Source organism: Chanos chanos, chromosome 1 (assembly GCF_902362185.1).
Source record: "Chanos chanos chromosome 1, fChaCha1.1, whole genome shotgun sequence".
Taxonomy (NCBI): Eukaryota; Metazoa; Chordata; class Actinopteri; order Gonorynchiformes; family Chanidae; genus Chanos; species Chanos chanos.
The window spans coordinates 36,644,970-36,660,674 of NC_044495.1; the positions used below are offsets into that span (position 1 = coordinate 36,644,970).

Sequence of the window (15,705 nt, forward strand, 5' to 3'; positions counted from 1 at the left end):
CTTTTAAAGTTTATCATACCACTGTGTGACTGTTACTGTCACATTGTAACAACATCCAGAGGGCCCAACTCATAAATCATGGATAACCAGTTAACATGTGAGATTTTTTCAAATTTCTTTTTCAAATTTTAAACTTGACTCCAAAATTAACTTGCTTTACTGGGGCCAAACGACTTATATGTTGGAAAAAAATTGGCAGCACTATCTAAAAAGTATGCAATTACTCTAAATCTAGGACAGTGAAAATAGATTATGTTTTTTTAACGTTTTTTTTTTCTCTTAGTCATTCCACTCTATTTCTTAGTTCAGTTAATTTATTTTCATTTCAGGCTTGATGGTTATTTTCCCTGCCGGGGAATGTGGGTTGATCAGGTTTGGGCACTGCACAGATAAACTGTATTAGGGAGAAAAACAAACAAACAAACAAACAAACAAAGAGAAAAACCCCAAATCTCCCCTGGTTTTCTATAGGATGCTTTCTCTGGATGTCCCACTGTTGAAAGAGGTACTGGGCTGATGGTTGTCGGCAGGACCGGGTTGCTGAGTCCATGTGCGTAGGTCCAAGAGCACCTGGTTTAGTTTCTCCATCCATTCAGTACGCTCCTTTGAAGAGTCTGCTGCGAACCAGCACCTAAACCAGTACAGAGCTCTCTTAGTTAAGAACCTCAACCTGACACACAGTACGTCTCTATAAGTCAAATACTTGCATGAGCACATATCTTACTTTGTCAGTACGTGGGGTCCCTTATCCTCTTGCTCCAAAGTCTTAGTGCTCACCAGTTCAAAGGTGAAAGGCCGTGCACAGGAGTCTCTTTTCACCGGTTTCACACACTGACTGGTGAAGCGAGACAGAGGGATGGTGCCCTCTGGAGGCTAGGAAGGTAAAGACAGAAAAATAAAAAGGGACCACTCAACCAAGAATCATAGCTGTGTCTGTGAGCAGCTTCAATGTGCGTTATAGAGCTGAGAGAGTATCGTAGTATGAGTGAGGGAAGAACTGAGAGCTCTGTTGGTTGTAAACAGCGAACTTCTGCCCACCTTGTTTCCCATCTCATTGGGGTGGTTCCAATAAAGGAGGCGGTCTCCTTCCAGGACAAAGAAAAGTCGGTGCCAAGCGCCAAATCCGTTCTTATCCTCAAACATGGTCTGCAGGAGGGAAAGGCACAGAGACTCAGGAGCACTGACAGAGTGGTCTCAGTTGTTCTTAATTAAAAATCACACAAAAACACCTACCAGAAAGCCCTGGTGCTGAACATTTGAGTGGCTCTCGCTATCCAAGCGAAGATAGATGTGTCCCTCTAGAGGTGAGAGGAAAGGCACCTAGACACAGAGGAAGAGCACAGTTTGTCATAGTGACAGAGACAGGGGGAAAGTTCAAGAGATGGAAGAGACATTAGTGCACACATGGTAGGTGCTCTGAAATTATAGCTATGTGTGATTCATCCAGCTTGTACATGCAAAAAAAGTCAAATTAGTTTTAAATAAACAAATCAAAATCAAGGACATAAGGACCTTGGAAGTCAAGAACTTCATGTTTCTGTTCGTCAGGTAACACCATTAGTTCATGTAATGCCATATTTAATGTAATACCACACACAGACATAGAAATGCAGACACAGACACAAGGTGCCAAGTCTGCTAGATAGCAGGCAGAAAGCTTGAAATGAGTAAAGAGGAGAGGAAAATGAGTGAAACCTTTTCCTGAAACTCATCTCCAAGGAGGCGCCTGATTTTGCCATCAAACTTCATCTGAGTGGAAACAGACAGAGGAAACAAAACAAAATGGAAGCAGAAGAAGAGTTACTTTACCAGAAAACCCACCGCTGTGAGGAAAACAGACAGCCTCATCAACCACCAAATACGTTACAAAAACCTCACCTGATCTCACTCGCTAAGTTTAGCACAGGAACCGTAATGTCATGATTCACCCCAACCCTCCACTGAACAGACTTAATGAGACCAAGTCAATAAGTTTAACCTATATGTAGGCAGTTGGTGGTACACCCAGACAGTGCAGATGGAATTAGCAATGTCTCCAATGTGCTCCAAAGTGTAGGTTTATGTTGAAGATGTGGGAGAGAGAGACAGAGAGAGAAAGAGAGAGAGAAAAGCTTATGAGCCCACCTTGTCCAAAGGGAATTTGTTCTGTCCTAATGAGGCCAAGGTGATCTTGTGAGAGCCGACCAGGGTGAAGTTAGAGGAGCGGCGGGAGATGAGAGCAGCCTGGGTAGTGGCTGTGATGAGAAAAGAAAAATACTATTGACAGCTGATATAATCAAAGATAATAAAAGACAAAAAAAAACAATACCACATGAAGAAACCTTCTCAGAAGTGCATTACCTCTGCAGTCACGTGGCTATGAGTAAACAGGAAAGAAGTACTTACGTGTCATACTGTGGCTGGATTTCTGTTGAACAAGAAAAAGTGAGACAAAAGCATTGAATAAAATAACATATAAAATACACACTTGAGATATGATTGAAAAGGGGAGGAAAAAAAAAAAGAAAGACAGTCACCGTGATGCTGTTTAGAACCTTCCTTGTAACCTGTAAAGTGAAACGTGTCAAATGGTCAATAAAAGAGACATAGCAATAACATGATTAGACATCGAAGCTGAATGAGTTAAAAAATGAAATAAATGAAAGAAAAGCAGATTCACCTTTGACCTGGTGGAGCTGCGGTACTGCTGAGGAGTACTGTTGGGGGCATTACCTAGGCTATGAGACTATAAATGGAAAAAAAACCCCACACCACCAAAACGGTTACATAGACAGACAAATCGATGCTGTACAGCATTATAAAACAAGAGTGGACAAATGATCAGGTTTTTCCTCTGCATGGTATTAGATTATTGCCTGATCAAAGACCATTTCCCAAAAGGTTTGGATTTAGGCCAAACACAAGAGTTCACTAATGGAGAGACAACGTCTCTTAGGCTTAGCAGAACACCTCTAAAAATGCTGCTAAAACAAATGAATAAATAAACATTAAAAATTCAGTTTCACTGAGGTTATAATGAAGGCTAAGTCACTGTAGAATCCATCTTTCATTATACAGCTACACATTAAAAAATCCAGGTCAGATGAATCTGATGACTAACAAGAAGAGAAAAGTTTGTCATAAAAGATACTCACCAGACTGTAGACCTCCACATCAATCTCAAAGTTTGAGCGGATGTCCTGGCTGAAAAAGACAGGACAGATGCAGTGGCTCATACACCGAGCAGCACAACAGGACATGGGCTGACACAGACAGCAGTCAGTCTGAATAACACACAGTTCGCTAAACAACTGTACAGCCGACTTGTCAATACGGTCATGCATGCACACTGACTCACAGAGAGATCAGGGTAGGAAAAGAGATGGTATCTCCATTCTTAGCATCAGCTGCAGTGGCCAATGGGGTGGCCACGATGTTGCAGGGCCCATAACGAATGAGGACAAAGAAGTAGTGAGTGGGACGACCTGGAAATAAACACAAGTATTATATTGAACAATAACCTTAATAAAGCCATATTAAAGCAACACAAAAGGCAAGTACGTTTCCAAACATGGGTGACAAACTCACCAGCGTGGGCTGAGCACACAAACTCCACTTTGAGTGGGAGCTGGACGTCACTGATGGTGATGGTTCCCCTGCATGGCTGCATCGGAGGACTGTCAGACTCCGCCTCGGCTCTGCCTGCTTTTCCTGTGTTCTCCTCCCTCAGTCTGCACACCTCTGCCAAAAGGGCTGTGCGCTTCTCACCTGCACGAACACAGGTCACCAAGGGTTGATTAACCACTGGATACTACAGTGTACAGTTACTACAATATTATACAATTATTTATTGTTTCCATATGACACTGAAATAGTACTAACTTATTGAATGATGGTGTAACATTATCATAAATAACCTTGAGTCAAATGAGAAAGAGTGGATACATTATAAAAATAAGTACTAGGATTCACACAAGTGGGGAAAAAGAGACAAGACAAGAGAGAGATCCAGGCAGTATAATTAAAGGACAAAGATATGGGACAGAGATTAAGGATAGGTGAAGCGGGGGTGACTCACAGAAAAGGCTACCCAGCGGAAGACATTAAAATTTACCATCCCACACATAGATCAGCAGAGTGAGAAAGACAAGGCAAGGAGAGAAATAAGGTCTGCTGCAATGGGACACAGGGAGAGAGGAGCTGAAAAACAGCTGATTCCTCACTGGAGACGAGTAGGAGTTTCTCGGCTTCAGCCTCCTCCAGTGAGCCTTTCCCGTGCTCCTCGTCTATGCAGCAGCTCAGGGCCTGGAGCGTCTGACTGATGACTCTCTCCAACTTCACTGCCTCTTCATTCAAAACCTGACACACACACACACACACACGCACGACGGTTACTCATAAGCCTTAGGGCTGCGTGTCACTGAGTGTATATTTTAACGGCTGAAGACAATGTTGATCTGATCTGGACAAAGCTCCACTGAGACAAACCTTAATCCTTTCCTTTGTGTTGATGGCTGGCGTGAGGCACGACGTTTTGGGAACCCGTCTCTGTACCCCAGGGGTCACGCTCTGAAAAGTCGGCTGAGCGGTCTTACGCTGGGAGCGGTACGCGTCGATGCTGTCGGTCAAAGTTCAAGAAGAACACTCATTAATAAACATCTTTACAAAAACTACTGAATCGTTACTGGAGTGGGTAGCCATGAGTGGGACTTCACCTGTACAGAGGTGGTATGCTCTCTGGAGGAGGTGTACTTAAATCCTCGGGGGGAAGAATCAAGACTGATGGTTTGGGCACAGTGGATGTAAGTCTCTGTAAAAACATTCATAACACATACAGCTCTGTCATAGACACATAAACAAAGCAGCAAAAAGCAGAGCTTCCTTTACCCCTTTTTTCCCTGCACTAATCTCACCAGCAATGCACATCAATCAACAGTGCCATCATTGACTGATTTACTGGAACGCTGGTACAGAAACTTAGTGAACTTGATGGTGTCTACAGACAAAAACAGAGAACTAAGATGATGAAACGAATGTAACAGTACGAGGGGTGCCGCCTTACCAGTGGGGTGACAGCTGCCTCCACTGAGTTGCTGAGTGGTGAAAGGACACAGCTGGGTGGCAGGGTAAGCAAATCATCCTCGTTACCACTCAGATGAGTCTCTTCTTTCGTTTCTTCCTCTTCTCTGCTGCTGTCCAGAGGCTCATCTTCTCTTTCTGTGCTGCAGTTTATCAGCGTCTCTTTTTCTTCTTCTGCTTTATCGCTGCTATCTTGAGCTTCACCATCTTTATCACTGCAATCTTTGACTTTATCAGCTTTCTCTTTGTGGTCTTCCTCGCAGAGATCAAAAACCTCATCTTTTTCATCCTCTGTTACCACTCCTTCATCCGTTTCTGTTTGTATGTTCTCGTTGGTTTCTGCTCTTGCAACGTTGTCAGTGCCTGCTCTTGTCTTCTCTTCATCAACCCCATCTTTCTCCTTCTCTTCCTCTTGGTCTGCAGCTTGCAGAACATCCTCAAACATCTTGTCAATCATGGCTGAAGTGCTCATTTCCTCGTGGGAGTTCATGTCACACTCTGGGGCACAAGCGCAGAAATCACAAAGGTCATTTTCATGTCTTCGTATGGTAGCAACATTCCAGAGTTTGCATTTGCATTGTCAAACAAGTCTAGCTGAGCAATTCTGCTGAAGCTAAAATTAAAATTCAATTATAAATATCCTGAATGTGTGGCAATACCAAAGTCTGGACCTGGTCAACAAATTGAGTCATTTGTACTGTGACTTTTGTTGACAAATCTCTGAAATGAATGCTATTTCAACACTGTGATAACCCAACATTTAACTTAAAAAAATAAGTTAAGTCTGCAAGCCATCATTTACAGCACATCTATATAAAAACAAAGAACTAAACAACACTGACAGACATATGATGCTTAAATTCTTTGCTTTCATTCACTTGAATTGATTGTGAACTGAACTAGAGCTGTCCAGCTTGTTGCTCTGGCTCAAAGAACCTCTCACCTGCATGTTTATCTGTGAGACATGGCTCTGGACCGGCGGACGGAGCAGTTTCTGTAGAAATGGGCAAGTCTCCAATGTCATCAGACTGAACACTGGTGTCGTCCTGCAAAACACACAAAGACAAGCTGAGTCAAGGGCCTCCCTGCACACATGAACACGCAGTGTGCAGCACCCAGAGATGAAGGTCCCACAGCTGGGAGTTTAGATATTTATCTTTAACTTCCACTTGAGTGAATAAGAGAAAAATAACAGCAATAACAAAGTAAGCCCAGAACAGATGTGACCAAGGAATGACCAAAAAACCCCCAAAATAACACAAACAAACAAACCAACAAAAAAAACCCTCTGGAGCTCCACCCGTCCTCTCATACAGAGGAGTGTGCTTACAATGCTCTTGTCCTGGGATGGTAAAGGAGGCCACTGGAATGTTCTACTGGACCGGGAGACAGAGATGACTGGTCTCACCCGCTGGTAAAACGTACACATTTAGAATGTGACATGACTGACTTACAGGGGACTGTATATGAGGGTCAAGAGCCATGGGCTGCAACCTCCATAGCTGCATAAGCAGGTACTACACCACAAACAAACAAACCCCCCACACAGAAAAAAACTGATGGTAACAAACCCGATCCAGTGTGGGGTCGGACCAGTTCCTCTTCAGCCACATATTTTCTGCGACCGGCTGCCTAATGAGGCGACGGAGTTCATCTTCTCTCTCCTGGAAGGGTGTAACAGAGAGGTATTACATCCTGACAAGTTTTATGACTTGGTAGCATTATTTTATCTTCTGGAGCAAGCTGCTGATGTTGTCTCCAACTGCTGATGGTCAATGAGATCTAAAGGTAAGGTGGAAGATCTGGATGATTTGAAGGCATTGCTATGTGAGAAGGAAAGTACCTTGCGGATAAGCAAAGCCTTTGTAGTGCTCTGTGTCTCAGAAGTCTGCAGCTGCTGCTGGATGTTGTGCACAAAACCAGAGGGGCCCTTCCATGGGGATGGTGTGGAGCGGGAAGGACTGCTCTGAGGGGTGATGGTGGTTTCAAATCGCTCCACTCTGGAACTGAACTCATTCTCACCTTAAACAACAACACCATCGTCATCAGCAACAACATACCCCTTTCACAACACCCATTTTTACAGTAAAGAAGCATTATTGTTTCGGCTCAATCTAACACAAACCAAAATAACATCAAGACACAATTTACTCGTCTGGTACACATACACATTTGAAAGCAGTCTCACCAATGTGACAAATATCTGTCCTGCAGCCTTCAACCACAACAAGGGGGACAGGGCCGGAGGATCCCTCCCCTGGATCTGAGGAAAACCGCTCTAATGGAGCTCCCGCTCCTACAAGAAGGACACTCTGCTGTTAAACACTTTGGAAAGTATGTAAAATAGCATCTAGAACATGTCAAAAAGTCTTCACCTGATCAAATAATATATGACTGGCACTGGCAAATACCTTGACATCCCTCTGATAGGTTTATGCTTTTTGAGCAAAAGCGTAAACCTTGGTCAGTACATTTGGTATGATATTGCAAATGGACTTGGATCTTAAACTCACCCTGTTGTCCTCGGGTTAGCTGCTGCAGTCTGGACTGGACGGAGGCAATAGCTGGTGTGTCTGGTTTCACCTCCAGCCCTACCCACCGCGGGTGCGGCCTGCTGGGAGTGCCACCAGTCTGCCGCTGAGGATTCTGGTTTTCGACACCTTCAACGGCCAGACGACGTCTCTTCTGCCCATTCTCGCTGTCTGAATAGTCAGGCACATGAGCATAAACGAACTGTCCGATCAACTGACTGCATTAACAAGTGCAAGCTGAGTACATCAAAAGCCACTCACCGCTAGTTGTCAAGATATTCTCCTCAGTATCAAAGAGTGGCTCTCTTGGTCTTTTTTGGACAGCTTGGTCCTTGTTGTCCATCCTTTCGTTTACATTTATTCAAAAACAGACAACGACTACGTAAGGCAAATACCAGCGAACAACGGGAAAACGCAATTAAGAAGTTAACAGCAGCTAAGAATTGCACAACCCTACCATTAGTTGTTATAAACGAGTTGAATGTGTTAATTTGATGACAGGGTAATTATAGCATGACGGATAAGTCAGTAAGTAGTGAACAGTTAGCTCTTTAGACTGCTTAGTGTAATGACAGCTCAGTGACGTTACGACAGAATAGAGTACCGAGGTTAGTTATTTCGCTATCTAACTTCGCCATTTTCAGTCGGCAAACAAGACGGAGAAGAAACCTAGCGTCACATTTAGGCTGCCCTTCTATCACTGACGTGTCAGTCTGCTCTGTAGTTTGATAAAAACGACAGAAACATATTTTAAGCAAGGCTATACTAGCTGTATTAACCAGAATATTAAGTCAAATCAATAATTTTGCCAGCTAACTATATCAGTTAACCAGTCTGACTGGGCGTGTAAGCCATAACGAACAAAATGCCAGGACAATAAAGGGCAACAAAACCTGAAATGTAATTTAAATAATTTAGCAAGTATCTTTTAACTTACGATTATCTTAAAACTCGCTGTCATAAAAATTCCAACATACCTCGATGCTAAAAAGTCGCTGTATTGTTCTGTGTTGTCAATATGCATTCAAACGTCTATGCTGTTGTTGACCGACCTCTTTTCTGACTATTTCAAACGTTTGAATTTCAGCGGGTGTTTGACGCATGCGCACATAGTGCTGCATAGGAAAACTACGGAGTTCAAGAGTGGTGAATTCGTCAAATTCTTCAAATTTCTGGATTTTGAAAAATGACCACATATTTCGTGTGAAACCATTTTTTCATCTCTGAGCCTTGATAATAATTACATATTTAAATACACTTTAACCGAATCTTAAATCATGTATTTTAAACTGACAGGTCAAATATTTTAGTAACTAAACTTATCCTGTTAAAATCTACAGTACTACCTGGAGACCATGCTCCGAAGAATTCTGGCTTTTTGGGGGTTAAAGGGGGCCCCAGTCTGTACTGTACTGGTGTACCAAAGACCTCTGGAGGGAGTGGGGGACTCACAGGTCACTAGATGAATATTCCCAATAAACTGGCAGTGTATATAGTGTATATGTGAGTCAAAAATCTGGGATCAACACTTTGACAGGTATGACAGTCACTGTCCTCATAAATTGTGGCCCAGAGTGAAAGGTTCCTTGGCAGACAGGGCATGGCCACCTGAGGCCCTTTCATACAAGGTGTTTTGTACAGTGGACAGATGTCGTTGATGATTCAAGTTATATTTGCATCTTCAGCATCAAGATATGCTCTTGTAAATATATTTGTGTGTGTGTGTATGTGTTATATGTACAGACATGTGTGTTTGATGCTTGCAATAAGGAAACAACACTTCCATTTCTCAGGGTGCCATTGAACCCAGGGTGCTTATAAGGAATTTATGCTGGCTGAAGGATGAAGTGTATTCTTTTTACATCTTCTCAAGATATTTTCGGGAAGAAAAAGAGCATGAATTTGAACCCACAAACACTCTTCTCTCTCCCTAAAGAAACCTGATGTGCTTGAAAAAAACAAAACAGACTATGCTGTTCAGAGGTGAACAGGCACTAACTTCACAGAGGGAGTTCGCTGACCCTGTCAGCTCCAGGATCTGAAATGTCTGAAAGGACAAAATGTTATCCTAACTGGGATCTGCAGGTCTAGATATTGTAATATGAAGTACCTAATATTGGCTATGTCTTTTTTACTTAATGAGGTGAATCAGATTAGTTTTTACCAGTTTCATCAAAAATATTTCATATGTATGGAACTGGTAATGAGTTTTGTAAAAGTAATTGATCATTTACTGCATTTTTGTATCTTAACAATATCTGCTGTTACCCACACTTCTCTTGGTAAACTGTGCAAAGATCCATTCCTTACCATGCTATACCATTAGTGCATGATGTCTGCTGCAGTACCCAGATATGTAAAATTCTTCACAATGAAAGATGCTGATCAAAAGATATGTTTTTTTTTTCATTATTTTACATGTGTTTGTCTAGGTCATTTGAAATTATTGTGAAAAAAAATATTGCACTGGGTTCTCATAATTTATGCTTGATTTCTAATGTGACTGGGAGCACCAGTAACAGTACTTGTGCTGTGGTTTTACACGAAATATATGCTGGTTTAAAGCTGAAATTTTGCCCGCACATCATAAAACCATAAGGACGTGCTAGCTTTATACACTTTACAATTGTCAACCTTGTGAAACACTGCTGATCTAATCTGATTGGATCGGATATGGTTGTGCCCATTTGTTGTTACTGTTATTGTTTATGAACCTACATCAGCAGTACAGGGATTAATATGCTGTTTAGAACAGCTTGAGATATCTGTCAGTTCTCATTGTTCTTAATGGAAATTCCATTGTGGTAAATGTTATTATATGTAGGCGATCTGTAGGGGGATGAGGGGGATGCCATCCCCCGTGTTGGCAAAATGAACAAAATGCATCCCCCTTATCAACCTGCCGTCCGCCTATATACTCTATAGATAGTTTCAGTGACCACTTGGCCATCTCCCCTGTTAAAAAATAACATCACCCACTGTGTACATGGGCATAGACAAGTTTTTAACAATCATTTCCTGTATCAGTGTCATGCCACAACTCAGCTCTGATTAGCTTTTTCTTTACAAAAAAGAAATTATAGTAACAAATTATATAATGAATTTATTATGCTCATGTTCTGAATTATCAGTGTGAATGTCTTATTCAAATATAACGTAAGATGTAAAATGCAATGAACGATGAGTTCATTTCACATCTAGTGTCAAAATGAAATTACAATTCAAGTATATTTTTAGGCAGTGGTTAGGTACTGAACAGTGTAATGGATTGACTCATCAAAAATTTAGTCAGAATAGATGGTCTGCAGCAAGAAGAAATCTGACAAAAATGCAGAGGTGCAAATAAAAGCTCAACCGCTAAACTGCAAGACTGACCAATATTTAGAGAGGAAACGTTACAAAAACACCCTGTCTGCTTTTCATCGAACACTTGGAAGTGACTCACAATGAAATGAGACCAGGGAGTGAGGAAAACAATATTCTTAGATCTGTACACTGGGAGTGTTTGATTTACAAACTTTACAAATGAACGGACATTTAGGGATATTTTAATTGGCCTCACCAATATCCAAATATACTGGGCACTTTGGCCAATTGCTTTAAATGACTCATTTCAGTGACTTATCATAATGTGACAATATGTGGCAACACACTGACAAGTGGCCCTTACCGCAGGAACGGTTGCATGTCATGGAAAATGCTGTGACATTTGACTGATTGATAAAAGATGTAATTTTCCTGTGGTTTAAATTAGACTGAAATGACTAGATTGATATGAGATGGTTTTATGACTTAAAATACAATGAAAAGAAATTTTAAGCAAACAAAAGAAACATTCAGAAACCAAAGAAACGGACAAAAAGTTTTTTGGAGCCTGAACATACTGCAAAAATCCGCTGTATTGGTTTCTTCTTCTTGTTCTTTTTTTCTTTTTTCTTTTTTACTATTCCTTTCCTAAATTGTGTTCATTGTTTTGCATATAGACGAAGTACAGCCAGAGATTTATAAATCAATACATGACATCTGTATAATTTTGTTCTGTTTGAAAGAAATATAACAAATACCACACAGATACTCCTTTTGTTCTTTGCTCATTCCATATCGTTTCCCACCGCCATTTTGATTTCTAAGAAGAAGAATCTGACTACTTAAAACAAAGGGGGCCAAACTGAAAGACAGACCTGTAGAATATTTTAGATTGGTGGAGGTCAACAGTAATTAGGACACACTAAATGTACAGTGTCGCTCTGTCAACAATGACGTAACCCACGGGCCGATTTGACCTGCAGCGCTAATACAGAACCAGAGGAAAGAAAAAGTGTCTATTTCTGTAGTTTTCCAGGGGGTCAGTGTCGTTGATCTGATGCGTGACTGCATGCGAACGATGAAATTTCCGTCACTTCCGGAGAGTTTCTCTTATCTTCTCACCATCAAGGATCAGTGATAAAGATAGCACTCATGATTCAGATCTCTATATTTATGTACAGTGTTTCATTATGAGGGTGGGGGAATCATTTTTTGGTATTTACTGGTTTGTATGGAAATATCAGCACGAGAACTGGAAATCACACTGGGCGTATCGACCCTCTATAAAAGATGTAGCTGCCCTGGGTAGATGCAGAGCTGCAAAGTCCATCAACCTTGCAATCAAGAAGAGAAGCAATAACAAACACCATCATGAAGACCACCTTTGTCTGCCTGGTCCTTGGACTGGTCATGTTGGTTCTGCTGAGCACAGATGCACAACGTAAGTAAAATATCACTGAAATACACTATTATACTTGGCAGATAAATGGACCTCTCTAAATGATCTACTGTGCATTACACAATACAGGGCAGAGGGAAGAAAAGAAATAATACGACAAATTCAATTACTATAGGCATGGAATTTTTAAATGCAGCCTGGTGTATTTGGTTATGTATTATCGTTTCTATTTGATTTGTTCTCTTATATGGAGGACACTAGAAAAAAACGTAATTATTTGGATATGGAAACACTGAAGCAGGAGTCAGGACGTTGTACTGCAGGGTTAAGAAGACAAAGACTAACCTGTCTGCTTTTCTTTGTCAAAGCTCTTGCACTTGGGACCACAGAATCATGCTGTCACGAACTCAAGAAAATGAGAATTCCAGTAGGTCAGGTGAAGACTGTCACTAAGACTTCCAAAGACTGCCCGCTGCAAGCTTCTGTGTAAGTATCTGGCAATAAACTGAAGAGATAATTAGTCTCGTACTTTCAAGTGATATGTCACCCTCAGGGTTTATTTTTCGTTTATTTTTCTCTGAATAGATTTCATTTTTTCATGTTGTACTTGTCCAGATTCTTAAAACATACTCAAACTGATCACATTACACTGAATGAATTTTATTTTTCATGTTCCGCCATTTTCTAATGAACATGTCACTTCCCCATGTTGGATGAAAACTTTAATCTACCAAACTCAGTCCCAATAGCACTAAAGTTCACTGTCTTCTCCTTCTCTCTCTTAGAGTTACAACCACACAGAACAAGAAGATTTGTGTGAGCCCAGAGTATGGACAACATCTAAATAAGAAGAAGCAGCAGAAATCATAAGGACACTACTGGACCAGTGGTGTTCTGTCAAAGGAACTTCAGGTTGGAATGACTTTTGGAAGCTGATGAACATTTGCCTGAATGCCACAATTACATATGATTTGTTGTTTATTTCTTTGTTTTCAACACAACATAAATGTATGTTTTCACATGTGTGAATCTTGTTAATAAGAATAAAATTAGGCTTTGTGGTTTTATCTTGTACTGAGAGAAAATGGGTAGTATGTGAGATGTATGTGGATCTGCAAGTTTCAGTGATGAAGTACAGACACATGAATGTATATCTGCATGTTTCTGTCAGAAACGATTAAGTCACAGGACAAAATAAATAAATAAATAAATAAATAAATAAATAAAGACAAAAACTAGTTTAAACTTAACCACTGCATCTTTAATAATAATAATAATAATAATAATAAACAGTTAGGTTGAGAAAACAGAAGAGAAAAGGAAAGAAAACAAAAGAAAATGCTGAAATCTGCATACATATATGTATATATATATATATATTATAAAAAATAAAAACAATACCTAAGCTCATATTCATGTCTACCATTAAAAAGGTTGCTGGGATAGGGGAGTGGTTAAGAGAGCAGTTAAAGGATAGTCTGTCCCAGAGAACTGTTCCATTGACACCTTACAATCTCTTCTTCCTTGGAAGAGATCTTAGATTCATAAAAACCTAGACAAAGTATTTCCTATATCTTACATCGAATGCCTCTAAGATAACATGGGAGCATCATAAAAAGCCAAAAGTCAATTTTTTTTCCTATTCTGTTCAAGACTAGATAAATGGTGGTTCTATATCTCCGCATGCAGCGCTAGAGTTCTTGGATTCAAGCATTCATTGGCAACGACAGGTGACTATGTGCATCTTGAAATGAGTTGAAAATCATTGCCTGCAACTTTAGATCTCAAAGTTTCAAAATCTCTCATGCAAGCAGTTGTGGTAAATGCACAAATGAGGTTTTGCAACTCTTCATTACATGGTTCACGGATTATTTCAGCCATTTCCTACTGTCAGTTTATTTTTGCAGAATGTATCACTTTCTGTGAACATGAAGGCTGATCTAAGCAAGTTTCAGTAGACCGTGTATAGTATACAGAAAAACAACAACAACAACAACAACAACAACATAAAAAAATAGCAGGGCAGGCAGGGCTGTTGTCTTATGGTTTCTTGAAGTGGTGAACCATTGCACCAGACATATACTACGTCATCTCCATACAAAGAGCACAAGTTTGTAGTTACGAGCGGTTACTGTGTCTGTACCATTATGTTACTGATGCCAAATGTCATCAGAACATTGTACCCTTGGGGGTTGTAGAATCGGCTGCATAGCTGAGTGAGGTATGTGCTTCAGAACAAGGTTAGCTGAGGCCCCTCCTTCGTGGACCAACAAATCCGGCACTCCTGCCTGATGTAGATTTCGGCAAGTCGTAGGTCAGTCTAAACCAGCATGTTAACCAGAAAACCGTGGATTTCACTATAACAGGTACCGCCAATACGTTTATACGAAAGTGCCCGACATCAGCCAGAGATGTGGTCTCGCAATGACTTGGCTACCTGCTAGTGAGAAACTAGTGAAACATCAGTGTTGAGCTTCTGAAAACTGAAACAAAATGGGAGAATCTGTGGTTCAATAGGCCCAGATGTCAGACTCAGACGTTTGTGGTGAGGGGAAAAAAAAAACCAAATTGTGCAAAGTAATTCTGAACCATGTGGAATTTCAGAGCAAGCTGTGTACACTAAAAGCCAGTGGTTTTCAACTGTAGACCTGTAGACCCCCACAGGACTTTTTGTTTTTGCTCCAGCCAAGCACTGACAGACCTAACTGAGTCAGGATGTGCAACAATGTGGGCTCCCAACACAGCAGCTGAGAGACACTGGTTACAGCATTGAGGGAAATGGTCTAGGAGTGTCGACGAGACCTGTTACTTTACAATACAACAACCAAAAATAAAAAAAGAAGAAATTAACACAAGCTAACAAAATTCCCTTAACACTTTGCATTCTTCAGCATCAAATCCCGACAACTAGTTCTTTGTCATTAGTATTAATGTCACATTATACATTATATTTACCACGGTTATTAACTTTAATGCTCATACTATTTGTACATCTCCATCTACTGTGGGGACAAACTTCATCGGTTTACATATGTAGCAAGGATTCCAATGAGAATATTGTTACAGTTAAGTCAAAGGTGTTTTAATCTGTAAACGTATTGTTGAGTCTGTGACTCGTTTCTTACAGACACACACACACACACCTTTCTTCTGGAATTGATGGCAAGTATTCCTTCTTACATCTTTCACTTTTCTCCCCCCTACATCTTTCACTTCTCTAACACAGTGGTCACATCCCATCACTAACAGGGAATCCATTTTACACTTCCTTTTACACTTACACACTTCGACTTAATCCCTTGGTTTCTTATCCACTGCTTCCTTACACAGACATAAGAACACACTTACAACATACATCCCCTTTGAGAGCTGTATATATATTACATGTAAATGGATAAGCATGTGTATATG

The 15,705-nt window shown here is 40.7% G+C and overlaps 1 protein-coding gene across 1 annotated transcript; it reads right to left on the reverse strand.

Annotated features, from left to right (window-relative positions):
• Positions 1-465: 465 nt before the first annotated feature.
• Positions 466-7,932, reverse strand: anln2 (anillin, actin binding protein 2). The gene is made up of 22 exons (XM_030786422.1): positions 7,851-7,932; positions 7,572-7,760; positions 7,247-7,354; positions 6,902-7,080; positions 6,630-6,722; positions 6,002-6,104; positions 5,263-5,556; positions 5,042-5,160; positions 4,695-4,789; positions 4,468-4,597; positions 4,203-4,338; positions 3,568-3,747; positions 3,338-3,464; positions 3,135-3,183; positions 2,660-2,725; positions 2,517-2,546; positions 2,386-2,407; positions 2,125-2,234; positions 1,234-1,320; positions 1,039-1,146; positions 725-873; positions 466-631 (listed from the first exon to the last, which is right to left on the reverse strand). Exons 1-22 carry the CDS (start codon positions 7,930-7,932, stop codon positions 466-468), a joined length of 2,622 nt encoding a protein of 873 aa, XP_030642282.1.
• Between the last annotated feature and the right edge of the window lie 7,773 nt (positions 7,933-15,705).